General features: G+C 39.0%; 5 protein-coding genes across 8 annotated transcripts in view; 4 read left to right on the top strand and 1 right to left on the bottom strand.

The window, feature by feature from the left end:
- The window catches only part of LOC103524306 (dynein assembly factor 3, axonemal), a 16677-nt gene extending 9578 nt beyond the window's left edge, over positions 1 to 7099 (top strand). Inside the window, exons 1-5 of one of the 2 annotated variants that reach the window (XM_026833050.1) lie at positions 4201 to 4780; positions 5283 to 5505; positions 5662 to 6185; positions 6275 to 6664; positions 6833 to 7099. In XM_026833050.1, coding sequence (XP_026688851.1) covers positions 4775 to 4780; positions 5283 to 5505; positions 5662 to 6185; positions 6275 to 6664; positions 6833 to 7060 — 1371 coding nt within the window. In that variant the 5' untranslated portion in view covers positions 4201 to 4774 and the 3' untranslated portion in view covers positions 7061 to 7099. Of the gene's footprint in view, positions 1 to 4200; positions 4781 to 5282; positions 5506 to 5661; positions 6186 to 6274; positions 6665 to 6832 lie in introns of those variants that run through there. The other variant, XM_026833035.1, reaches the window with a different exon arrangement.
- The window catches only part of LOC103523836 (chitinase-like protein EN03), a 15338-nt gene extending 1909 nt beyond the window's left edge, over positions 1 to 13429 (bottom strand). Inside the window, exons 1-5 of the mRNA XM_026833073.1 lie at positions 13273 to 13429; positions 8251 to 8510; positions 1994 to 2126; positions 1423 to 1587; positions 976 to 1058 (exon numbers count right to left, since the gene is read on the bottom strand). Coding sequence (XP_026688874.1) covers positions 976 to 1058; positions 1423 to 1587; positions 1994 to 2126; positions 8251 to 8510; positions 13273 to 13378 — 747 coding nt within the window. The 5' untranslated portion in view covers positions 13379 to 13429. The remainder of the gene's footprint in view (positions 1 to 975; positions 1059 to 1422; positions 1588 to 1993; positions 2127 to 8250; positions 8511 to 13272) is intronic.
- A 68-nt stretch (positions 13430 to 13497) lies between these two features.
- LOC103524297 (dynein assembly factor 3, axonemal) lies at positions 13498 to 15981 on the top strand. The gene is made up of 4 exons (XM_026833505.1): positions 13498 to 13557; positions 14551 to 14773; positions 15327 to 15873; positions 15975 to 15981. Exons 1-4 carry the CDS (start codon positions 13552 to 13554, stop codon positions 15979 to 15981), a joined length of 783 nt encoding a protein of 260 aa, XP_026689306.1. The 5' UTR covers positions 13498 to 13551.
- A 12-nt stretch (positions 15982 to 15993) lies between these two features.
- Positions 15994 to 27134, top strand: part of LOC103523581 (N-acetylgalactosaminyltransferase 7) — a 24661-nt gene continuing 13520 nt past the window's right edge. The window contains exons 1-8 of the mRNA XM_008488639.3: positions 15994 to 16045; positions 16354 to 16566; positions 17879 to 18090; positions 18538 to 18704; positions 19148 to 19384; positions 21177 to 21312; positions 22120 to 22298; positions 23648 to 23832. Of these exons, the coding sequence (XP_008486861.1) occupies positions 16378 to 16566; positions 17879 to 18090; positions 18538 to 18704; positions 19148 to 19384; positions 21177 to 21312; positions 22120 to 22298; positions 23648 to 23832 (1305 nt within the window). The 5' untranslated portion in view covers positions 15994 to 16045; positions 16354 to 16377. The remainder of the gene's footprint in view (positions 16046 to 16353; positions 16567 to 17878; positions 18091 to 18537; positions 18705 to 19147; positions 19385 to 21176; positions 21313 to 22119; positions 22299 to 23647; positions 23833 to 27134) is intronic.
- LOC103523376 (phosphomethylethanolamine N-methyltransferase) overlaps positions 24936 to 27134 on the top strand; it is an 8889-nt gene continuing 6690 nt past the window's right edge. The window contains exons 1-4 of one of the 3 annotated variants that reach the window (XM_026832569.1): positions 24936 to 24955; positions 25520 to 25746; positions 26183 to 26355; positions 26659 to 26791. In XM_026832569.1, the coding sequence (XP_026688370.1) occupies positions 25558 to 25746; positions 26183 to 26355; positions 26659 to 26791 (495 nt within the window). In that variant the 5' untranslated portion in view covers positions 24936 to 24955; positions 25520 to 25557. Of the gene's footprint in view, positions 24956 to 25519; positions 25747 to 26182; positions 26356 to 26658; positions 26792 to 27134 lie in introns of those variants that run through there. The other 2 variants (XM_008488450.2, NM_001301361.1) reach the window with 2 other exon arrangements.

Raw genomic sequence — 27134 nt, 5'->3', positions numbered from 1 at the left:
TAAAAAAATTCATATACCTATTTTAAAATACCATGTCCTACTTACCAAGAGTGTAAGATTCGTGCTTTTCAGTCACAACGGGGAATTCCCAGGCCAGATCCAATCCGTTGAAGCCGTACTTTTTCAGAGCTGCCACAGTTGTTTCGATGAAACTCTTTCTGTATTTCGGGTCATCCAGCTGAAAACAGGAGATGAGTTTCAGAATTAATCTTTGTGAGCTTACCTAATAAATTCCAGCATTATTCTTTATGAGCTTACCTACCCAAAGTGCAGGAAAAAAAAAGTACGGTGATAACTACCTACTGAATTCGAGACGAGACGACAAGTTAGGTGTCACAGTATTTTTATTGTTATTATTTCTTGCTTTCTTTTTCAAGTCCTTCAAAGGCGAAATCGCCCTGTCCTTAGGAAATGGACTTTGCCATAGTTATTACCTACCTAACCTACCTTTACGTAATTCGAGACGAGACGACAAGTTAGGTGTCACAGTATTTTTATTGTTATTATTTCTTGCTTTCTTTTTCAAGTCCTTCAAAGGCGAAATTGCCCTGTCCTTAGGAAATGGACTTTGCCATAGTTATTAGTTATTACCTACCTTTACGTCACAGTTCCCGATTGATTTGGGGACACATAGCAGGGCTTTATTTAGGGGGGCCCTGAGCTCAATTTTTCTCCTTTGCTATAGGCCAAGCTCCGAAAAATTAGCTCCCTTTCCCCTACGGTCCTGAACCATAGGTATTAGGTATACGAGTACATAGCTATCATTGATTATTATTAACACAATTTCTTCTAATATTACTAATAGTCATAACGCCTTCGAGTGGCCTTTGTTGAACACAAATCTACTGATAACCTACAAATCTCATTTTACGTTTGATAATGAGACTACCTCGTGCTTATTCCATTCATTTTGTGCTTTATCTGAGTCCGTGCGTAGACAAAGTGAAGGGGAGCGGAATAGTCAGCCTCCTTGGGGTTTCTCTGGGGTGTACGGAAGTCATAGGCATGGAGAGTGATCATGTCCAGATGTTGAGTGATGGAGGGGACGTCAAAGTATACTGGAGACGTAGACAAAGTGAAGGGGAGCGGAATAGTCAGCCTCCTTGGGGTTTCTCTGGGGTGTACGGAAGTCATAGGCATGGAGAGTGATCATATCCAGATGTTGAGTGATGGAGGGGACGTCAAAGTATACTGGAGGAGAGAAAAAAGACAGGGGCCTTTTGTAAAAAGTTGTTTTTTTTTCCAACAAAGGGGATTCCTCTTTGAACGTCCACACTTGCTGCCACTAGCCACTTAGGTATTTTCAATTGTTTTCTGAAAGAGGGCCTCTGAGTGAAATTTTTTTCCTCAAGCCTGGTCGATTTCTTTCCTATCTATTTCGCATTTCTCTTTAACATGTTCTACGTTTACCGCCAAACTTACCGGTATAATTGACGTGCGGCAAAACGGAGGCACTCAGTAGGAAGTTCTCAGCTCGGAAGGCGGCTTTCATTTCTCGGATGAGCAGAGTGAAATGTTCACGATGAAGGGTTGGATTGTCATCCTTGGGTCCGGTGACGGTTTTCTTGATTTTATGCCAGATGGATCCTTGAAAAAAAAAAAAAAAAAAAAACGCCAAATGGGTTTTTTGGTTTTTTGCCCAATGGATCCTTAAAAAAAAAAAAAAAAAAAAAACGTCAAATGGGTTACCTCGTTATTAGATGATAACTTTTTAGTCATATGAAATCGTATCATATGATATACCAGTCTAGTTAGCTTGGTTGGTAAGCGCTAGGCCGCGGGTTCAATTCCCGCCCAAGGTGGTTTTTATCCCGAACAGATAATGTTCGTCCTCGGAACGGCTGACTTTCTCCTATCCTGTCTTTCCTCTCTTAAATTTCGGAACGATAAGACCATAGCAAAAACAGTTCCCTCTATCAAACCTCTTCAAAAATAATAATAATAATAATAAAAAAATTCATATACCTATTTTAAAATACCATGTCCTACTTACCAAGAGTGTAAGATTCGTGCTTTTCAGTCACAACGGGGAATTCCCAGGCCAGATCCAATCCGTTGAAGCCGTACTTTTTCAGAGCTGCCACAGTTGTTTCGATGAAACTCTTTCTGTATTTCGGGTCATCCAGCTGAAAACAGAAGATGAGTTTCAGAATTAATCTTTGTGAGCTTACCTAATAAATTCCAGAATTATTCTTTATGAGCTTACCTACCCAAAGTACAGGTAAAAAAGTACGGTGATAACTACCTACTGAATTCGAGACGAGACGACAAGTTAGGTGTCACAGTGTTACTTTCTATTACTACAGTTTAGCGGCTATACTATAATGAAAGTATTGCAATCGCTCCAAATTTTCAAAATCGGGAAATGGTTGGAAATATCCGTTTTGGGATCCCCTGATTCCAAAAAAGTGGTTTTTAGCCCATGGTCTGTACGTGTGTATGTATGTACGTACGTACATCACCTCACCTGGGTTGGGTTCGGTCACTCACAGCAAGAAATTTTATCCGAAGATACAAGATAAGATACCTACCTACATAGGTACCTAATACTTAAATCCTCATATCATACAAAATGGTCTTTTGGCTGAATAGAATCGCGAATGAAGAATCCTATGCTTTGAAGAGTTGAACGGAGTTGGGAGCTATTCTATAAGAACTTTACACTAAACATGACGTCACATTACAGTGAAAAACGGTGCATGATAAGCTATTTGAACGTACCTACGGCATACAAAAAGTCCACTTTGAGGTGTAGGGGCAAAGAGTCCCAAAAGATGGGTTTTCCGACATTTTTCTGAGAGTTAACTAGGTATTCCCCCATTTAAAATTAGTATTCCGATTATAAGGTACGGTAGTGGTCATAGTGAAAGCATTTTTTTTTCTCTCTCTCTTTGTTGAAACAAAATTCTACCCCTATAGGTTCCTAATTAAGTGCCAATCTCATTTTCCTACAAACAGCGAGAGAAAAAATCCATCTACACTCTAGAAGTTTCCCAAGCACTACTAGGTCTACTAGGTACAAATACTTCTGATTATTACGGTACCAGTGTATGAAACAATTAGGTACTCGTATCATTTATTGTGAACATGCAATTACGAATCCATTATCGGTTCCAACTGACTGGTAGGTAAATTGGTCATTAGGGAAAAGAATGCTTTGTGGAATCTATTAGCCTATCGAGGAAAAAAATACGTAGGTAAGGTACTACCTAATATTAATTCAACAAAGATTATTTAAAAAATAAATAGGTAGGTAAATAAATAAATAAAGAAAAAAATCTGGTGTGAACATCACACGACTTTCCTTATCCTATTGAATGATGCTTATTTGAGTGTTCTTTTACCCTAACTTTTACAATATCTCTAACCGTTTTGTCGCTATAGCTGAAAACCGCCAAAAAACGGTCGAAATCTGTCCAAAAGCGGTAAAAATACCGCCAAGCGCAGCAACCATCTCAAACAAACGTTTTGTGTTGCATCCTTGTCACATTAGTGAACCACATACCAAATTTCAAGTTTCTAGCTTATACCGTTCCCGAGATATTGTTAAATTACACCAAAAACCGCCAAAAAGCGGTAAAATGCCGCCAACCGTTGCACCGATCCTAACCAAAAGTTTCGTGTCGCATCCTTGTCACATTTGACAGCTACATACCAAATTTCAAGTCTCTACCTCTTACCGTTCTCGAGATATTTTGTTTACAGACACACGGACACACAGACACAGACACGGACCAATGGCTGAAACTTTGGATTTAAGCTCTAGGGACCTCAAAACGTGTTTTGGCACTAAAAACTGACCATCGAAAATTTGACCCGATTACATTACTTTCCTTCCTATAGGATAAAAGTAAAAAATGGTGTTTTGGATTATTATTCTGAAATCCAATTTTATCTAGTGTAAGAGGCCCTGATAACTTTGGGGGGGCTTAAGCCCCCCAAGCCCCCCCCGTCTCTAGCTCTTACCGTTCTCGAGATATTTTGCAGACAGACACACAGACACACGGACACACAGACACACAGACACACAGACAGACAGACAGACACACACACGGACCAATGGCTGAAACTTTGGATTTAGGCTCTAGGGACCTCAAAACGTGTTTTTTCATTAAAAACTGACCATCGAAAATTTGACCCGATTACATTACTTTCCTTCCTATAGGATAAGGAAAGTAAAAATAGATGAAATCTAAATAAATTAGATGTCAGTTATCAGAGAACAACATGGACTGGTGATAAATGAGATACAAGGTAGGTAATTTTCCACGGGTTTTATGAAGCTATCTCTAAATAAAGTAATAGAGGTCCTTCCGGAAGTTTTTCCACTCGACCACTTCCTGTTTATCTAGAAATGGCTATCCCTACCCAACACCACATCTGAATATGGCATTAAGTCCTCCACAAAACTGTGAGACTTTACTCTGAGAAGAAAACGACCCAAAAAGTAAACAGTGATCTCAAAAATCATGTCAAAAAAGATGCAAAATCTTACCATCTCTCTTGAATGCCTTATGGTTGTAGTAGCACACCGTTTTGGCCACGCCTTCACAGTAGTATATCGCAAAAGCGACGAACAAAAGAACACTTAGAGCTCGCATCTTGCAATCAGAACTCAATTTGAATAAACCCGGAGCCAAGCGTTGATTCGATTTTTATACCTCGAGATGTTTATCTTGATTACCCCCTCCACCTAGGTGTTATCATTGCAACATTAACTGACCAAGCTAAGCATACCTAGACCGACACATTACAAGGTGATTGAGAAAAACAGATGCAGGTGAGTTGAATCCTGAGCTCCGAAAAAATAGTTCCACGGTTTTGTGGATACGAATTGAGTCCCGGGACTTGAAAAGGTTCTGACGATCACGCGAGACTCGAGTGGATAAGAGAGGGAACAGAACGAAATAAAACTTTTTTTTTCTTTTCTTTTAAGAGGTTTGATAGACGTAACTGTAACAACTGAGGTCTTGCCATCCCGACATGCAAGAGATGAAAAACCTAACGAGGATAAATGTGGCCACGAGCGGGAATCGAACCTGCGACCTAGCGCTTATAAGGTAGACGCGTTAACCTCCAACTCCAACTAATCAGGCTGGCAACGGCGAATAATTTAAAACAAGATAATTATACCTACCGCATTATTGCCGTTGTCAAGGCAACGATAAACAACTTTCTAGTTTTCTTCAGTGTATATCTTCTAAGCTTATTAGGTATTTCCTTCATCTACGATATCTCACTTTCTCGTTAAAAGCTTTAGTTTTTTTTTATTCTTTCCAAAGATGTGGTGGGGCTACACTCCAGCCATAGATTTCCAGGAGTACCTCATCGAGACCAAAGGAGTGGAAATACCAGTGTTAAACATATTGGTGGTGTATGGGGCAGATGCCAGACACATCTTGCAAACAGTTGCCAAAAAGTACAGACATCCCAGAAGGAAAATCAATTTCTATGTGGTAGAACCATTGGTGGACTTTGTGGCCAAGCAAATGCTTTTGCTGACAGGTGAGATGACATCATGAGTTAGTGATTTTTGCGATTTATTATTAAACTTGTAACAGATATATTAATATCCAGCGAGATTATGGAGGATGATTAAATCGCTTTGCTCAACGCCAGGTGTAGGTACTAATAAAATCTGTGAATTTTTTTTGTTCTCAGCGGCATTAGAACCTCCTCACGTTCTGGGACTTCAGGAAAAGGCAAGACTATGGATGGAGATCTACGGAAACCTCTTAGTGCGTCCTTCAACAGTAAACTACATCGTTCAGAAATCCAGACAGCTTGTTCTCATGGTCACAGATGAAAGTTACTTGGACTTCAGGCTACCCCTCGTCAGATTAAATTTCATGAAATTCAAAGAGTTGGACGCCCTAGAGAGCATATTTCACTTCTGGCAGAATAACACCCTGTTCAATAGTGTATTCATGTGGGATATCCGTCTCAGAAGATCTCTAGGCGTGAGATATGATCACAGGGATGGGGTGTTTGATTGGGACTATCAGATGCAACTGAAGCCAAAACCTGGCGGAGAACGAGTCAACTATCAGGAGTATAAGCATTGGCGAGAGACAGGGGTAGCATTCACTTGGATAGAAACAGAGAATACAGAACCGAACCTAACCTTTGCATCGGGCGTGTCTGCTAAAGGAGAGAAGCTAGTAAGCCTTGGATACTTGGGAGACATTATGAATGGTCCATTCCTGGGATTTGGTATTGAGAGTGAAGACACAGATATGTTGAGAATGAGTAATGGAGTTGATACTTGGGAGACATTATGAATGGTCCATTCCTGGGATTTGGTATTGAGAGTGAAGACACAGATATGTTGAGAATGAGTAATGGAGTCTGTATGAAGAGATCTGCAGATATCATGGAACGAAACTTACTGCGATTATTCTACGAGATAGAACAAGGCAAGGCATATGAACATCGTGCTGGAGGAGATGAAGAAGAGTTGGGAGTTGTCATCAGAGAAATGAATAAACTTGATGTAGCCAAGGCGGGGGATTCTGTATCCCCTAGGGAGACTGGTAGAGATATCAACAAGAAGAAGGAAACCTATTCTGCGCTGTACATCCCCAAAGCACAGGTACATTTCTTGCCGTGCAAATCACTCAATCAATTTCCACAAACCTCCAAGTTTCAGAACTTTTTCAACATGGTATACATCTCGTCAACTGCTGTGAAAAATTTTGGTCCCCATTTGAACGGCCTGATACAGGAAAACGCTTCAATAATGATTGAGAGTAAAAAGTACATCATCGGTATTGAAAAAGAATCACTCAATCAATTTCCACAAACCTCCAAGTTTCAGAACTTTTTCAACATGGTATACATCTCGTCAACTGCTGTGAAAAATTTTGGCCCCCATTTGAACGGGCTGATACAGGAAAACGCTTCAATAATGATTGAGAGTAAAAAGTACATCATCGGTATTGAAAAACAAGAAATGGAAAAGTTTGTAGATTCAGTCAATGAATTGGCGGAGAAAAACCACTGGCAGTTGCATGTACCATTCGACCCCTTGAAAGATAATTTAGCTTTGTTCAAAAAATAAGATTAATTTCATTTCGTGTATTCTGTATTTATGTACAAAGAGAGATTTATATTTACAGATTCTAAAATAAATATAAAAGTATAAAGATTCAATTCCAAGTATTGTAGGTAGGTACCTAGAACCTTGTTTATTTACAAGTTCATCTGTAGATTCTGTAGTCATCATTATAAAATTTGCCCCTTCCTACATCAATCTGTAGTCATCATTGGGAAAATTTATTTCTACCTCCTACATAAATAAAGCTCGGTACACACGTCACTACATGTATCCCAACTTGGTCTAACAACCTGGTCTTTCGACAGATGGTCTTCCATTCTTATTCTGATTAAAGTCCAATGTGGAAAAATTTCAAACCTCATCCATTTTCAAATGAAAACATTTTACTGTCGGACTCACAAGGAAAATAAATGTCTTTTCTTTGTGTTACTATATCACAATCAAGTGCTGTCCGTGTGATATTGTGTTATGTGTGATAAAAGCTTGATTCTGATTAAAGTCCAATGTGGAAAAATTTCAAACCTCATCCTTTTTCAAATGAAAACATTTTATTGTCGGACTCACAAGGAAAATAGGTACTTGAATCATTGATTTTATTTAGGTACCTGACATAGTATATTTTTTGTACCTAAAATTTGGTATCTGGTAATTATTGCAAGGTGAACGCCCTTATCCATTCTGATTAAAGTCCAATGTGGAAAAATTTCAAACCTCATCCATTTTCAAATGAAAACATTTTACTGTCGGACTCACAAGGAAAATACTTGAATCATTGATTTTATTTAGGTACCTGACAGGGTATATTTTTTGTACCTAAAATTTGGTATCTGGTAATTATTGCAAGGTGAACGCCCTTATCTCGAATACTGATGCAGGACGAAACGTGACAAGAAATGGGTTTTGTCTCATGGACAAATCACGAGACAAGAAATGGTCATTTCTCGTTTGTTGTTGTAACGGCTTCAGCTATAGCCGAAAGGTGATGACAAAATAGAGGAAATACCTTTTACATCAGCCATACACCAGGGTGATGGTCTCTCGCCATGTTCAATTGGCTCGTCCTTAACCGCAGTCAAACACCATGATGACTTGTGTTTGTTCTTTTCAGGCAAATAGAACCCTTTGAAACTATATCAGCTACCTAGGCTAATTAGGGTTTTTCATTTGTCATTTTTCATCTCAAAGTCACTTACCACTTCCAAATACTTCTCCTTGTCATCATCATCTTCAAATCCTCCCACACTAAGCATAATGTTCAGGTTGGGTTGGAAAGTTTTCAGCGCGGTTATCTGTTTGAACAGCTCTTTGCCTTTGTTCTTGTCCGTGTCCAATTCCTTGTCCAGGGACTTGATGTGGTAGTCGCCGCTGTCCGAAATCCCAGCGAACCCGTACACCAAATGGGTGCACATGCTCAGGGCTGGCTTCAGCTCCTCGGGTCCAACTTTGGCCGTTCCTGAGGAAATAAAGTACAAGTTGCTGTGAATGTGATACTGGAAGGAAAGATGGAAGAAAGACGAAGCAGAGGCAGAAGAAGATAATCATGGGGGAGTAATCTGAGACACTGGTATGGGTGTGCTGATCAAGAAGAATTAATGAGGATTGCAAGAAACAAAGACGAGATTACCATCATGATTTCTAACCTCCGATAGGAGAGGGACCTGAAGAAGAGGAAATAAACGAAACAACTCAGTGACGTATCATGTGTACTTCTTCGGGGCCCCCCCTCAAGGTTTCGTTTACGGATCTTCTGGGTCAATACCAATGAGAAAAGGCGTATGCTCTTCAGGGGCCCCCAACTGCCCCTGCGAGCTCTTAAATGCCTCTAACCTCCGATAGGAGAGGGACCTGAAGAAGAGGAAATAAACGAAACAACTCAGTGACGTATCATGTGTACTTCTTCGGGGCCCCCTCAAGGTTTCGTTTACGGATCTTCTGGGTCAATACCAATGAGAAAAGGCGGATGCTCTTCAGGGGCCCCCAACTGCCCCTGCGAGCTCTTAAATGCCGGGGACACCGCGGGGGCTGCGAACGTGGGATATAGGATGTACGCCAAATTACGCCAGTGAAGCAATTGAATAAACATAATAAATAAACCAATCAAGATCCGTCGTGTAAGAGTGGTGACTCATTCATTATTATTGTTGAGAACTAATTAGACGACCTGGTTTCCTGTATACCTATGTAAACAATATGAATCTCTTACCTGCCCACAGGCAAATAGGTATTTAGTTCGAAATGAATTGGATGATCTCGAGATATCTCCGAGACACCTTAACCCTTCTGTGACCGATGTAAACTACAGTTTATATCTGTCAGATGCACAAAGGCGCGTTTTGACCATAACCATAAACCAGTGTTACCAGTGCCTCATGTAATGGACTACTCATGTGATCACGTAAAATAGGCCACAGATATTGTGTGTATGGCGGATTAATTTTGCAATTAGAAGTTCATTAAAGCTTTTCAGACTTCAATTTCATTTGCCTTTAAGCTAAATCATTTCATAAAGTTAAAGTTCAATTTCATTTGCCCTTAAGGTAAATTCTTTCATAAAGTTCAACTTCAATTTCATTTGCCTTTAAGCTAAATTTTGTTGCCAAAATAACGCCACACCTGATCTGTATACTTCTGTCTAGCTGGGAACTTCATTATGGTAGTCTGTATTAATTAAACATGGTTTTATTTTCGCTATGGCCAGACTCGTAGAAGCTCGACCCATCCTTTAGGGCTGTTTGCCCTTACAACTAAGCCTCTGAGTGGGTGTTTTGTGTATGGAGTTAAGCTGATCGCTATGGTCAAATCTGGGTTATATGCGCCAGTATGAACGCCTAGTAAGATGTATTCAATACCCATCTACATAGGTATATCATATTATAACTACCCATGGGTAATGTTTGTTTGTTTCATGACCAATGAAATCTCAGAAGTGCTGACCAAACAAGTCCATTATTTCTAGGAACTGTTTTTAATATACTAATGCTTTGTTCAGAGGGCACTCCTTTATCAATATAGCTCATTGCTAATATAAGTAGGTAGTATTTACATTACCTATGTGGCTAAATGAGATTCAATTCCAAGTATTGTAGGTAGGTACCTAGAACCTTGTTTATTTACAAGTTCATCTGTAGATTCTGTAGTCATCATTATAAAAATTTGCCCCTCCCTACATCAATCTGTAGTCATCATTAGGAAAATTTATTTCTACCTCCTACATAAATAAAGCTCGGTACACACGTCATTACATGTATCCCAACTTGGTCTAACAACCTGGTCTTTCGACAGATGGTCTTCCATTCTGGTGTCTTTCGACAGATCCTTTCGCTTGAACGTCATATTTGAGCAAATGTCGTTTGTTATAAGACCTCTAATTTGGGCAAATATTGTGTACTGAAAACCATCGACCATCACAGGAAAAAATACTGGGCTCGACTTCTTGATTTTCTGCGAGGCCGGACCTATGGTCAAGGCTCCGTTGAGGACGCTTCTATTAGCATGGTTTGTTTATTTTGCCTTGGGCCGGGACTACGATATGCTCGATGGTCGGTTCTCCTTTGTGGACGCCTACTGACGTAAGTGTGTAGGTACCTTTAGGACACATTTCGTTCCTTGTGCACCGGGCCTAAGGTATAAAATATCTACATATATATAACACTGTTTAGTTTATTATTTATGAGATAGGCAACTGTCAAGGATGTCTTGTGGCTTCTAGAGAAGTGTAAGGTGACAATGTGCAATAATAACATCCTAATTAACATATTGGTCTCGTCATTTCTTGTTTGAGTACCTACTACCTACACACATCTTATTTTTAAGATATTTGTTTGAAAAGGTACTACCTACACACGTCTAAATTAACGTCTTTATACTTGGCTACGTCTTGTTTATTCTTTCCTACTGTAGGTAGGTAGGTAGGTACCTGAAGTATGAAGTAGGTATGCACTTACATCTTAACTATTATTTTCAGTACTTGAGTTTATGAGTGTAGGGAATAGTAGGTCTGTAACTTTACAAGTACGATAGGTACTTCACTTGCCTACTTTTTTACCGGACCGGTTTGGCCTCACGGCATCATTGCATATTGTGGCTAAATTGCTAAAATGTTTGATGACACCATTCCAAAAAGTAGGTAGGTACGCGTATAATGTATGTTGATAGGTACCTACCCACCAAAATAATGAAACCTATGACAATATTAATGGGCTACCCAACACTAAAATAATTAAAAAAAAAAAAAAAAAAAAAGATTAAGTAGGCTGTAGGTACCTACCTACATATCTACCTTTGAAATTTCAAGGAAAAACAAATTCCTCCTTTACGAGAATAGAAGTGAAGACGATTGCTTTTTAAAATTTATTACGATTGGCTTGACACTTGAACCCTCCCTGTGGAGAACTTAACAAGAATAAATTACCTGAACCATTAGGCATTAGGCGATCTTGCTGACATTGACCTTGGCAAAATACGCATATCCATAGGTACAATACTTTCGGATTAGGTAGTTCACCTCACCTGGGTTGGGTTCGGTCACTCACAGCAAGAAATTTTATCCGAAGATACAAGATAAGATACCTACCTACATAGGTACCTACTTATATCCTCACATCATACAAAATGGTCTTTTGGCTGAATAGAATCGCGAATGAAGAATCCTGTACCTATGCTTTGAAGAGTTGAACGGAGTTGGGAGCTATTCCATAAGAACTTTGAACTTTACTCTAAACATGACGTCACATTACAGTGAAAAACGGTGCATGATAAGCTATTTGAGAGTGCGACATACAAAAATTTGGACCGATTGCAATACTTTCATTACTAGTTTAGCTCGCTATACTGTAGTAATAGAAAGTAAAAAGCCCACTAGGTATACGAGTACATAGCTATCATTGATTATTATTAACACAATTTCTTCTAATATTACTAATAGTCATAACGCCTTCGAGTGGCCTTTATTGTTGAACACAAATCTACTGATAACCTACAAATCTCATTTTACGTTTGATAATGAGACCAGCTCGTGCTTATTCCATTCATTTTGTGCTTTATCTGAGTCCGTAAGTTCTCATCAAATCAGCAACATACCTTCTCTTTGCTTTCTCGAATTTGTCCCCTCATTATGTTCCCCAAATTTATCAGTTTTGATAAGTTAAGTCCAAAAAAAAAAACTTGTACCTTATAGGGTAAGCTCTTTTAATTTGCTGATACAATGAGGGAGCAGCTTTTTGGAAGAAATCGAGAGAACCATGACCGACGCCGACGTAAAGGTAAACACAAGTACTGTCCGTGTGATATTGGGTTATGTGTGATAAAAGCTTGATTCTGATTACATAGTCTCAAGGCATTTGATTGGTCAATTTTGACTTGAGACTGATCTAAGAACGATCATTCTTGTTCATAAATACGAGTGTAAGATGCAGGGGCAAAGAGCTCCAACACCTATAAGTCTCAGGTAGGGGTAGAATTTTGAAACCTATAAGGATAGAATTTTGAAACAAAATTCTAATTCTACCCCTACACGTTAATAATTAGGTACCAATCTCATTTTTTCTACGACCAGAGAGAGAAAAAAGAAAAAAAAAATCCATCTACACTCTAGAAGTTTCTCAAGTAGCTACTATACTGTACTTAGGTACAAATACTTACTTAGGATTATCACGGTACCAGTGTATGAAACAATTAGGTACTCGTATAATTTATTGTGAACATGCAATTACGAATTCATTATCGGTTCCAACTGATACCTCTGTTGACTGGTAAATTGGTCATTAGGGAAAAGAATGCTTTGTGGAATCTATTAGCCTATCGAGGAAAAAAATACGTAAGGTACTACCTAATAAGTATTAATTCCACAAAGATTATTTAAAAAATAAATAGGTATAGGTAAATAAATAAATATAGAAAAAAATAGATGAAATCTAAATAAATTAGATGTCAGTTATCAGAGAACAACATAGACTGGTGATAAATGAGATACAAGGTAGGTAATTTTCCACGGGTTTTACGAAGCTATCTCTAAATAAAGTAATAGAGGTCCTTCCGGAAGTTTTTCCACTCGACCACTTCCTGTTTATCTAGAAATGGCTATCCCTACCCAACACCACATCTGAATATGGCATTAAGTCCTCCACAAAACTGTGAGACTTTACTCTGAGAAGAAAACGACCCAAAAAGTAAACAGTGATCTCAAAAATCATGTCAAAAAAGATGCAAAATCTTACCATCTCTCTTGAATGCCTTATGGTTGTAGTAGCACACCGTTTTGGCCACGCCTTCACAGTAGTATATCGCAAAAGCGACGAACAAAAGAACACTTAGAGCTCGCATCTTGCAATCAGAACTCAATTTGAATAAACCCGGAGCCAAGCGTTGATTCGATTTTTATACCTCGAGATGTTTATCTTGATTACCCCCTCCACCTAGGTGTTATCATTGCAACATTAACTGACCAAGCTAAGCATACCTAGACCGACACATTACAAGGTGATTGAGAAAAACAGATGCAGGTGAGTTGAATCCTGAGCTCCGAAAAAATAGTTCCACGATTTTGTGGATACGAGTTGAGTCCTGGGACTTGAAAAGGTTCTGACGATCACGCGAGACTCGAGTGGATAAGAGAGGGAACAGAACGAAATAAAACTTTTTTTTTCTTTTCTTTTAAGAGGTTTGATAGACGTAACTGTAACAACTGAGGTCTTGCCATCCCGACATGCAAGAGATGAAAAACCTAACGAGGATAAATGTGGCCACGAGCGGGAATCGAACCTGCGACCTAGCGCTTATAAGGTAGACGCGTTAACCTCCAACTCCAACTAATCAGGCTGGCAACGGCGAATAATTTAAAACAAGATTTTTTTGTTTTTTTTTTTTTTTTTTTTTTTTTTTTTTTTTTTTTTTTTTTTTAAGAGGTTTGACAGAGGGAACTTTAACTGCTATGGTCTTATCGTCCCGAAATCGAGGAGAGAAGGAAGACAGGATAGGAGAAAGCCAGCCGTTTCCGAGAACGAACATTATCCCATCAGGATAAAATCCGCCCCGGGCGGGAATCGAACCCGCGGCCTAGCGCTTACAAGGCAGACGCACTACCAACTAAGCTAACTAGGCTGGCAATAAGGGAGGGAACAGAACGAAATAAAACTCTTTTTTTTTCTTTTAAGAGGTTTGATAGAGGGAACTGTAACAACTGAGGTCTTGCCATCCCGACATCCAAGAGATGAAAAACCTAACGAGGATAAATGTGACCACGAGCGGGAATCGAACCTGCGACCTAGCGCTTATAAGGCAGGCGCGTTAACCTCCAACTCCAACTAATCAGGCTGGCAATGGCGAATGATTTAAAACAAGACATACCTACCGCATTATTGCCGTTGTCAAGGCAACGATAAACAACTTTCTACTTTTCTTCAGTGTATATCTTCAAAGCTTATTAGGTATTTCCTTCATCTACGATATCTCACTTTCTCGTTAAAAGCTTTAGTTTTTTTTTATTCTTTCCAAAGATGTGGTGGGGCTACACTCCAGCCATAGATTTCCAGGAGTACCTCATCGAGACCAAAGGAGTGGAAATACCAGTGTTAAACATATTGGTGGTGTATGGGGCAGATGCCAGACACATCTTGCAAACAGTTGCCAAAAAGTACAGACATCCCAGAAGGAAAATCAATTTCTATGTGGTAGAACCATTGGTGGACTTTGTGGCCAAGCAAATGCTTTTGCTGACAGGTGAGATGACATCATGAGTTAGTGATTTTTGCGATTTATTATTAAACTTGTAACAGATATATTAATATCCAGCGAGATTATGGAGGATGATTAAATCGCTTTGCTCAACGCCAGGTGTAGGTACTAATAAAATCTGTGAAAATTTCTATGTGGTAGAACCATTGGTGGACTTTGTGGCGAAGCAAATGCTTTTGCTGACAGGTGAGATGACATCATTTAGAATGAGTTAGTGATTTTTGCGATTTATTATTAAACTTGTAACAGATATCTTAATATCCAGCGAGAGTATGGAGGATGATTAAATAGCTTTGCTCAACGCCAGGTGTAGGAATTTCTATGTGGTAGAACCATTGGTGGACTTTGTGGCCAAGCAAATGCTTTTGCTGACAGGTGAGATGACATCATTTAGAATGAGTTGGTGATTTTTGCGATTTATTATTAAACTTGTAACAGATATATTAATATCCAGCGAGATTATGGAGGATGATTAAATAGCTTTGCTCAACGCCAGGTGTAGGTACTAGTAAAATCTGTGATTTTTTTTTGTTCTCAGCGGCATTAGAACCTCCTCACGTTCTGGGACTTCAGGAAAAGGCAAGACTATGGATGGAGATCTACGGAAACCTCTTAGTGCGTCCTTCAACAGTAAACTACATCGTTCAGAAATCCAGACAGCTTGTTCTCATGGTCACAGATGAAAGTTACTTGGACTTCAGGCTACCCCTCGTCAGATTAAATTTCATGAAATTCAAAGAGTTGGACGCCCTAGAGAGCATATTTCACTTTTGGCAGAATAACACCCTGTTCAATAGTGTATTCATGTGGGATATCCGTCTCAGACGATCTCTAGGCGTGAGATATGATCACAGGGATGGGGTCTTTGATTGGGACTATCAGATGCAACTGAAGCCAAAACCTGGCGGAGAACGAGTCAACTATCAGGAGTATAAGCATTGGCGAGAGACAGGGGTAGCATTCACTTGGATAGAAACAGAGAATACAGAACCGAACCTAACCTTTGCATCGGGCGTGTCTGCTAAAGGAGAGAAGCTAGTAAGCCTTGGATACTTGGGTAACATAGATAACTACTTTTACCTTGAGCTTTGCATTTTTTCTTCTTTCTTTTTAAAAAATCCCTACACTGGCTGGGTTGACCCTGTATATTATTTGACAATAATGTTTCTTCATTGATGCTTATCAGATATTAGTATGACACTAGTTGCCAACTGAGCAAGAGATAAGGACTTGAACTCTCCATCAGTATTTCTTATGGTGAGGTTTTCTTCCATCTTCCATAATACTTCAGTGAATGAAAATATGTCATTTTTAATTTTTGTAACTCCATAGCTTAAATTTTCACTTACCTTTGTAGGTACTTACATAGGTACCTCCATAGAAACCATTTTTAGGTAAGGTACAATTTTAATTTGACTACTTATTTGATTTGTAAGAGAGTAAAACGTGAGGTGGTATTGTAGAAGAAGATGAAACACATTTTTTCTTGACTTTCTGATTTCACATTTCGGAAACTTTTCATACCCAAAATTTTTCCTCATTTTGGATTTTTCTCCTAATTTCAGAAGCTTTAGCCAGAGTTCCCCGGAATGGTAGTTCTGTCCTCCAAAATGCGCCGAGTGCAGTTTAAACGAGGTCGTATCGTGCGAATCGCTGCCTGTGTGTTTATCGTAGTTCCCCTCCTGTATCTGTTGTTCTCCAAGTCAAATCAACTCCAGTATGAAGCTAGTCTGAACAGGAAATCTCTCAGTGAGCCTGACAAATACATCATTCGAAGTGTGAGTACTTTCATCAGCCTTATTATTGACTGTCAAACTGTTTTGACTTGACGAACGGAGCGCTGCCGCGCTTCTTAACATGAGGCTCAGCAAATTGAGATAAACACTTTTTTGAATGAAAGATTACATACCTATATGTGCAAATTTTGCGCTTTCCCAAGGATAAATTAGGTATCAAGGGCGGTTTGATTTGGGGGCCTAGCTAGTCTGAACAGGAAATCTCTCAGTGAGCCTGACAAATACATCATTCGAAGTGTGAGTACTTTCATCAGCCTTATTATTGACTGTCATACTGTTTTGACTTGGCGGGGCGGAGCGCTGCTGCGCTTCTTAATATGAGGCTCAGCAAATTGAGATAAACACTTTTTTGAATGAAAGATTACGTAGGTACCTAAGTATATGTGCAAATTTTGCGCTTTCCCAAGGATAAATTAGGTATCAAGGGCGGTTTGATTTGGGGGCCTAACTAGTCTGAACAGGAAATCTCTCAGTGAGCCTGACAAATACATCATTCGAAGTGTGAGTACTTTCATCAGCCTTATTATTGACTGTCAGACTGTTTTGACTTGGCGGGGCGGAGCGCTGCTGCGCTTCTTAATATGAGGCTCAGCAAATTGAGATAAACACCTTTTTGAGTGAAAGATTACGTACCTATATGTGTAAATTAAGAAAAAACGCTTTTTTTTCCCAAGGATAGATTAGCTATCAAGGGCGGTTTGATTTGGGGGCCTAATTTAAGATACTATTTCCAATTTTTTATGGCCTTGGGTCGGTCGATCTTCTGTCCCAACAGCCACTCGTCTTCAATGTTTAGTGGTAAATTGGTGAATTAACCATAGACCATAACCTAACTGATTTTGCATTTTGCCTAACGAATTCAAATTGTAATTTGGAGGGACCATAGGGAAACGCAATTCCCTGCCCGATTAAGATAGAGCTTTCGGCGTGAACGACCTGGGATTCCAGAGTTAAAACGCCTTATTCGAAAGAAAAAAAGATAGAGCTTTTTCCTTTCTGATGAAAACCCAGGTAAAGCCTGCAAAGTAGGCGAATCTCAAGCCGATTTTGCATTTTGCCTAACGAATTCAAATTGTAATTTGGAGGGACCATAGGGAAACGCAATTCCCTGCCCGATTAAGATAGAGCTTTTTCCTTTCTGATGAAAACCCAGGTAAAGCCTGCAAAGTAGGCGAATCTCGAGTCGGATGAGAGTCAACAATTAAGTATCCGAAAAGCATAAAACGGTAATGTCAATTCATTGGATGTCTAAAATAAACATAACCTATATTATCGTCAATTTTATCTTCTCCAGCGGCCCGTGTTCAAAGCTGATGGCAAGTTGGGTAATCTAGAGCCACCGCTGGAGCCCTACAAGGAGGGACCTGGGGAGGGAGGCAAGGCCTATCATTTGCCTGAGGCATATAGGGCGGCTGGTGACGCGAGCTTGGGAGAATATGGAATGAACATGGAAACGTCCAACCATATCTCATTCGACAGGACTATCCCCGATTTACGAATGGAAGAGTAAGGCATTCGATGATTTTTATTATTATTATTTTATGTTTTTTAATTACCTATTATTATTTTAAAAAAATGATAGAGGGAACGGTAACAACAAAGGTCTTATTGTCCCGAAATCGAAGAGAATAGGTGGACAGAAAGAGAAAGCCGCCGTTCCGAAAACGAACCTTATTTGTGAATTTATGATGAACTTCGCTCCGGGCAAGAATCGATCCCGTAGACGAGCTAAGAATAAGAGATTCTCCACCCTCCAAGAAAAACAGGCTAAAAATCAGATTGATTAATCCAAATATGTAGATTAAATTGAATCTCAAAGTACGTCTCGGGTATATAGGTGTGTCCACACAGTCGACGGTCGTCGATGGATGTGACTTTATTGTGAATCGATGTGGATCGACGTCGATTGACCATGTTTCGACACACCTTAAAAGTCCCTCTTCTCTCCCACAGGTGCAAATACTGGGACTACCCTCTGGACCTACCCAAAGCGAGTGTCATCCTTGTGTTCCACAATGAAGGGTTCTCATCTCTCATGCGTACAGTGCACAGTATTATCAAGCGTACGCCAGCCCAGTATTTGGAAGAAATTATCCTGGTAGATGATTTTAGTAGCAAAGGTGAGTGGGTCTTTTCTTTCCCCTGACAGCTTGTAGAAATCATAAATATACATTCTTCCATCATACGAGTAGGTAGATATGACTTTCGGTACATATCTTTTCGTTCAGAAATTTTCCAGGATTCACATACCTATTACCCATTCCTACAAAAAGTCTCGTCGCTGCATAAGTACCGAGATCTTTAGTCTTGGGGGCTTTACCCTCCATTTGGCGACAAGCTACTCGCCCACTCAAATTAACCTGAAGGGGGCCGGGAAAAGCCAGCATCACGCGATTGCATGATTATTTTAATTTAATTCAATTCAATTCAATTTATTTATTACAATATTATGGTACGTTACATGTAGTTTATGTAATAATAAAAAAAAAATCTCAAGTCTACCTGTATGAGATTATACTGATTTTGATCACTGAACTACATCTTATAATTATACCGATTTCAGCTGACCTGGACCAGAAGCTCGAAGACTACATTCAACGATTTAACGGCAAGGTTCGTCTCATTCGGAACACAGAACGTGAAGGTCTCATCAGGACCAGGTCACGTGGTGCTAAGGAGTCCCGAGGGGAGGTCATTGTATTCCTGGACGCACATTGTGAAGTGGGACTCAACTGGTTGCCGCCCCTGCTCGCTCCCATCTACAGCGATCGGAAAATTATGACCGTGCCTGTTATTGACGGTAAGTAAAAAATATTTTTCCCCCTTTAGGCGCTTTAGCACTACGGAAAGATTTTTGACTGAAAAGAAAAACATATGGCGCACTGGAGAATAGGTAGGTATGTTCTCTAAAATCACTGGGCCTGACTTTCAAAACTATTCTTGTCTTGACATAGGTATGTATTCACAAATCACAGTTCAAAATTAAATGTTGATAAGTAGTATTTCTTGTTTTCTTTTAGTTTTATACATGATACACCTCTTGAGTGTGATATTTATACTATTACTGTAGCCATTGCTACAGTAATAGTAAATATTAATAAATTTTGTGCATTGGTGTTTTGCTTTTCAAAATTAAATGTTGATAAGTAGTATTTCTTGTTTTCTTTTAGTTTTATACATGATACACCTCTTGAGTGTGATATTTATACTATTAAGTAAATATTAATAAATTTTGTGCATTGGTGTTTTGCTTCGATTTTTGGTCTACTATTTCTCAGTGTGAAGCACCTGTTGTTCATCTCTGATATTAAACTTATACTAAAAAGGAATACCTAGCTAGTCATACAATACTATTGGTTTTTGGTTTGGTAGAGATTGTCCCTGGCAGTAATTTCTTATCTTTGTTACATAAAGACTCTAAAATAGTCTAACAAATAAATAAATAGGTACTATCCTCAAGAGTCTCAAGACTGTTGAAAAGAATATGACAAAGTGGTTCATAGGTACAACTTCATAGATAGGAATAAGCCAACCCTCAGAAATTAGCTAGGTACAGAACACAATCTCTAAATAAAAGTTATAATCTCATATGATTTTATGCAAACATCACAACATAATTAGAACACATCACATGCCTTCAGGAACACTCCATTTGTCAAGGGTCTAAGTTTTCCTTGCCCTTGGAATCAATTTAATTTAATTTGAAGAAGGCAACTGTGTGCTACCCTCCAAGCTAACTAGTCTGGATTGGAGATGATTGGTGTTTGGATAGGTGCCCATCTGAGCACAAATCATGTGCGAGGGTCCACTCAATCTTGCGAGGAAAAAAAAAGACGCCTGGAAAATAGACCATTATAATGGACAGTTTTAAATTATCTTTCTACATAGGTAGATTCTTATGTTACCTATACCTACTGGCAAGATATTTCAAACAAAATACCTACTACAATAATTTATACTGTCAACAATTATTATCAAACAGTGTCTCTGATTGTAAGTAGTTTTTACTGTGACTGGTCTTTGTAAAATACTTCTACATTTTATCCTGAATCCTGTTTAGTGTCTTGTCACCAAAAATATAAAACCCTAGATGCAATCCTCACTCAGGAAATACTGATAAATGATCACTTTAAACTATTTAAGAGTAGGTACTTTAATAGGCACTTACTATGCTAGAAGCTATTGATTTGATTTTAATGTGCCACACTAATCCCCCTTAACATAGAGCACTGGAGAATAGGTAGGTATGTTCTCTAAAATCACTGGGCCTGACTTTCAAAACTATTCTTGTCTTGACATAGGTATGTATTCACACATATGGCGTTTTTTTTACGACTTTTACTATATTCAGATGGCCATTTCGCCAGTTTTAAAGGCATATTCAGTGAATTAAAAAAGAAGTGTGTACTTAAATATAAGTTAACAAAAACTTATTTTACTTATTCGATTGAATGATCGATGGTGTTTTGTTAATGGGGCAATACTGAAGCTTAAGAAAATGTGGTGTGCATGGGGCATTTTCTCTAAGAGAGTATGGTTTTTTATCCGACATTTACCAATGAAAGCGATCTTTTTTCTACCACCCCCATCAGGTATTGACTATCAAACGTGGGAGTTCCGCTCGGTGTATGAGCCAGATCATCATTACCGAGGCATATTTGAGTGGGGAATGTTGTACAAGGAAAACGAACTGCCTGAAAGGGAAGCCAAGAAGAGGAAATACAACAGGTATTATTGTACAAATACAATTTATTTGGGACAAAGCTCTAGAGTAAAACTCGTATAAGTAAATAAATTTATTATTTATCAATGTCTGAATGACCAAATTTCAATGTCCAAATTTCCTCGCGCTATATCAATAGCGAAGGTTGCGTGCGAAGGGCATCCCACTCGGAAAATTTTGTTTAGCCAAAACCAGTTCGCCTCAAAGCGATCACTCTAAAGCTGATTGAGAGACCGACGACAAACGCCGACCCCATCTGAACATGGGAAAAGGTGAAGAAGAAGAATGTCTGAATGACACAAAACCGACAAGAAGGTATTCCAATGAGAAATCTTTTACCCTAATTTTTGTTCTGCCAACTAGGAGGGTAACGCACCAGTCTTGTAAACGCTAGACCGCGGATTCGTGTCTCGCCCGGGACGAACTTTATCTTAAACAGACAAGGTTTTTTCTCGGAATGACTGCCTTTCTCCTATCTTGTCCTTTTTCTGTTTTCAATTTCAAACCGATAAGACCTCCGTTTTTACGATTCCCTCTCTCAAAACCTCAAACTTTAATCAGGGAGTAAACCAGCCCGAATTTCCCTTGTTAAGGTTGAATGCGTAGGGCAACTAGGGCATTTACTCGTAAAATTTGTAGCCAAAACCAAATGTCAGCTCAAAGCAATCATCCTAGGGCTGATTGAGAGGCTGACGAAAAACGCCGACCCCGTCTGTACACGTAAAAAGGAGAAGAAAAAGGAGAATAAAAAAATCTCTTGACTACAACTCTTGTGTAATTAAATTATCACTTTGTTCTATTCTATTTTCCAGTGAACCATACAAATCGCCGACCCATGCAGGAGGCCTGTTTGCAATGGACCGGGCCTTTTTCCTCGAGTTGGGAGGTTATGATCCGGGCCTTCTGGTATGGGGAGGCGAGAACTTCGAGTTGTCCTTCAAGATTTGGATGTGTGGAGGAAGCATTGAATGGGTGCCATGCTCTCGAATAGGTGAGTTCTTTGTAGGGATGCAATATTCCTACATAATAGGAATTTCGTCAGAAAAGACCCCCATTTCAATGTAATGTTGTTCTTTGTATAAATTGAGTTCTAGTCTAGATATTCAAATGTAGTTTCAATTGTAGAAGTGTTTGCTCTCTTGCCATCCTTTAGAAATGCTATTAGAAACCTCATATTTTTTTTTTTTTTTTTTTAAATTTTTACCTAAGCAGGGGAAAAGCCCCACTTTGGCCAGATCTTTATTTTAGAAACCTCATAATTTTATTATTTTTCTACAGAAAATGAGTGATCCCTTTTACTGTTGCTAGATATTTCCCTTTAATTCAAAATTATTATAATACTTATCAGCTTATCACATATCTAATTTTATTATTGATTTTTCAAGATCATACATACTACCTAACTTTTTCTATCTTGTTTGGTTCACTTCTTCTTGATCTCATATTTTATCTTTGGACCTTTCAACGTGCTTGGTTTCTAATCCGACTCCAAAAATTATATTGTGAACCAAAATTGAAAAAAGTAATAGGTAATAAGACAATAAAGTTCGAATTAATGTTTGTGTGTTGATTTTTTATGTTGTTCAATTTAAATTTGTACTGAATTCTATTTTAAAACATGTAAATTGAAATCATTTCTAGATATTTAAATATTTTCGTTTTTTTTATTTACTATTATTATTTTATGTCCGGTTTCGCAGTCACTTATGTATCTATGAAATCTAGTTCATTAAGTATCAGCTCATTAGTATCAAAAACCTTTTGTTAATACCTACTTGGTTTCAATTTGCTATCTTAAAAATAATTCCTCTGAATAGCTTAACCATCGAACTGTGAAACTGTGTCAACCAATTATATTCCAATTTTCAAGTCTTTATCTATAACGTTCTAGCTAAAATCTCTGAAATGGGTATTTTGGACTGTTAGGCCCATTGGAAATAGAAACACATGGGTTCTAAAATAGTCACAATTCACGGAATTACTATTATGAGACATGAATGATCTATTGTCAAGGTCGTGGGGGGAAAAAAAAAAAAAAAAAAAAAAAAAAAAAAAAAAAAACTTCCCTCTTTTTTTATTTGATCAAAACACAGATCGCAGACATTGGGAACTGAATTACCCTGGTCATGATTTTTACTTTCTATTACTAAAATATTTTCCTTCTTTCTATCTCTCTGTTTGTGTCAATTACCCTGGTCATGATTTTTATTTTCTATTACTAAGTAAAGTATTTTCCTTCTTTCTGTCTCTCTGTTTGTGTCTTTCTCCATTTCTGCCGGACTCTGTATAATCTCTGCCAGAAATTTCGAAATATTCATATTCTCCTTTGCTTTTCTACAGGACACGTATATCGAAGCTTCATGCCGTACAACTTTGGCAAGCTTGCTGACCGTGTGAAGGGACCTCTCATCACGTACAACTACAAGCGGGTTATTGAAACGTGGTTCGATGAGAAACACAAGGCTTACTTCTACACACGTGAACCTTTGGCTATGTTCCTCGACATGGGAGACATTTCCGAACAGGTACGTAAGAGAGGGGACGGAAATTATTGCCTGAGATGTAAGGAAGACTTTTTGACGTCACGGCATACGCTCCCGTAGGCGATGACGTCATAATTCATGACTCCCGCTTCGTTTGTTTGTGCGCAAGCGTTTCTGCGCATTTTGACGTGAAATCTGACGTCACAACTCTTTGAACTTTTTCATTAGAACGGCAATAGTTGAAAATTGAATTTTCGACCTTTTAAAGTTACTTTTTCGAAGTTTTGACCTCAGATTTGAATTTTTCACAACTTTTTACGTAGGAATCGACCTTTTATTAATAATATTTTCCCAATCGCAACTGCTCCATTGAACTTTATGTAGGCGTTCGTAATCCAAGGTGATCTTGATCTTTGATTATTTTCCTTTCTTTCAAGTTCAAAACCTATTACTCTCTCAAAATGTTCACGTAGCTTTCAAAATATCACTATAGGTTTTTGTTGGTGCTGAATAAGTCAGATAATTAAGAAAACTTTTTGTCGACTTTGTGAGGCCCATTTGTCGTTCCGAAAAAAAAATCGTGTCGTTGTGTAAGTGCCACTCACACTCAGACCGTCCGACAGAACTAGGTCGGAAGCTTGTTCCGCCTCTCACGTTTCAACTGTCTGAGCGTAAGTGACCGACATAATGAAGAATTATTGCCAGTCTTGTTAGCTTGGAGGGTAGAGCGTCTTGTAAGCGCTAGGGCGCGGGTTCGATTCCCTGCCATGGCGGCTTTTATCCTGAACGGATAAGGTTCGTTCTCGGAACGGCCTCTCTCTTCGCTTTCGGGACGATAAGACCTTAGCAGCTACAGCTCCTTCTATCAAACCTCTCTAAAAAAAAGTCCGTCCTTTAGTAATATCCACACAAAAATCTTCTCTTGAACTGAGAAAGCGTTCATGTTGGCTCAAAGTGTTCAAACAGATTAGGTCTCTAGGATCTTTCTTTATCTTTATGTAAATATTCCAATATAGGTTTGACCCTGAGGGCTATTTTGGATCCTTAGTACCACTATCAGATCCAGCGGGATAGTTTTCTCGCCTAGAACAAGAACAGTAGATGAGTTCAGTACTTTGTGGAGAGTAGTTCAATTCGTGTTACCTGTGTGTGGACGCGTATTTCGGTGGGTATCTAGTGATTATACCAACTACCTATTTGATTTAGGTATTGATTATTTTAAACAAGTTTAACAGCGGCTTTTATAATAAAATTAGGATTGAAAGATCCTTATCTTAACATAGGTAAGTTTTGTTACGTGCTTTTAGGACAAGTAATTCCAAGTAGGTACTTTTAGGTGCCAGCTGCTTATTAGTGCTTATTAGTCATTTAGGTGCCAGCTGCTTTTTGACAATTTAGGTGCTCAATTACTTTTATCGACCATTTCAAGAGCTTGATGACAATTTCTGGGGTTTTAGGTAAGTACCTACCTAAACCCCAGCTTTAATTACTGACTATTTTAGGTGCTAATATTTTTTTGACAAATATTAGCAAAGTGTAGGTATAATTGTTATGTGCATATTTGCTTGTTAAGTTAACAATATATAAATACTTTTTACTTCGCTATCCTGAGGTTTTTGCCTCTGAAGGAAAGGGAAATCGACTTTTCTTCATCATTTCGAGGATTTCGAGGTTCGTTACATCGGGGTTCCACTGTATCAAGAGTTTAATTGCTTATTGATAATTTCAGGTGCTTAATTGCTTATTGACCATCTCACGTGCTTCATCATGCATAAAGCGACCCTATACGAGACCAACAACTCCATGCAGCAGCTTGACGCTGCTAAACTCCTGTCCCAATATATCGACCAGTTCAAATGGACAGACAATGAATCCGTTCTGGACGTAGGCTGTGGTCCCGGCAATGTTACCTCGAAGCTACTGCTGCCCAATCTACCCAAGAGCGTCGTCAAATTGGTAAGACGGGTTATTAGGAACCTATACTATATCATATACGAGTAGGTAGGTATGTGATGTTCTACAGTCTAATGAAGATTTCCAATGAATGCCCTTCCGTAGGCAATTCTTTCCTTTAGATTTTTTCTCGAGGCTTGTTTCTCTCTTTAAATATACCTACCTAAGTAAAGGTACCTATTCTACTTTCCTAGTGGTTCAGAGAATGGAAGTCATTTGCAGGTAATATAGTTGGTATGTTATGTACCTACTCACGTAATTAGACTCTTATGAAAGGTGTACCTACCTGTTTTACTTGACCCCCTCATTTTGTGCAAATGACTTGGAAGTCATTTGCAGGTAATATAGTTGGTATGTTATGTACCTACTCACGTAATTAGACTCTTATGAAAGGTGTACCTGTTTTACTTGACCCCCTCATTTTGTTCCTCGCTTTCAGGTGGGTTTAGATGTGTCCCCCAATATGATCAAGCATGCCAAGAATCACCACACCAATCCGAAGCTGGAATTCGTGGTCGCCAATATTGCTGATCAAAATCTGGAGTCCATTTTCCTCGCCAAGTTCAACAAGATATTCTCCTTCTACTGTCTTCACTGGGTTCAGGATCAAAGGTAAGTTTTGGGCGTCACTTTTCAAAGGGCGGACGGATCAGGTAGGTAAGGTCCACTGGCGTATATCCCACCCCCACAGTCCCGGACATTTAGGAGTCCGCAGGGATATTTAGGGGCTCCCTAAATACTAAAATTTATGACCCACCTATGTAATATTGGAGCATCCCCCTAGTCAATACAAAATTGATCTATTGGGCGGTTCGCCCCAGGCGAAACCTTGAAGGAAGTCCTTAGCACAACCGGAGTGAAAAATCTTTGGTCAAACAGAACTTAAACGGTCCGAAACATCTTCTTCTTTTGCAGACAAGCCATATCAAACATCTACAATCTGCTCATGCCTGGTGGGGAAGTGCTCCTGTTGCTCAACGCTTTCAATCCGATCTATGATCTTTATGAAAAACTCTCGAGGAAACCAAAGTGGACTGAATATACTCAGGTACGCACCTATAGGTATCCTCTACAACTATCTGAAAATGGCTACTTGGTCTGTTGTACTCTGTAGCGTATAATATCTATAGTAGCGCTGTCAAACTTTCTTGACTTGGCGGGGCGGAGACCTACCGCCCTCCTTAATAATAGTAATAATAAGACTCTCCATCAGCCTACTTACCTAGGATGGTAGCGCGCTTTCCTAGTAAGCACCAGTCCCGGATTCCATTTCGGCCCGGGGGGTGGAGTTTATCCCTAAACAGCAGGCTCTTTCTTGGAACGGCTGGCTTTCTCCGATCCTGAACTTTTCTCTTCAATTTCCGGACGATAAAGCCTCCGTTATTACACTG

The sequence above is a fragment of the Diaphorina citri genome, unplaced genomic scaffold, assembly GCF_000475195.1.
Source record: "Diaphorina citri unplaced genomic scaffold, Diaci psyllid genome assembly version 1.1 scaffold5, whole genome shotgun sequence".
Lineage (NCBI taxonomy): Eukaryota > Metazoa > Arthropoda > Insecta > Hemiptera > Psyllidae > Diaphorina > Diaphorina citri.
Note: the sequence above shows the minus strand (reverse complement) of the source record. Positions and strands in the feature narration are given on the sequence as shown.

Excerpts from the sequence above, each read along its gene's own strand:
- LOC103524297 (XM_026833505.1), top strand. Across the intron at positions 14,774-15,326 it reads GCAAATGCTTTTGCTGACAG|CGGCATTAGAACCTCCTCAC; the intron begins GTGAGATGACAT and ends TTTTGTTCTCAG.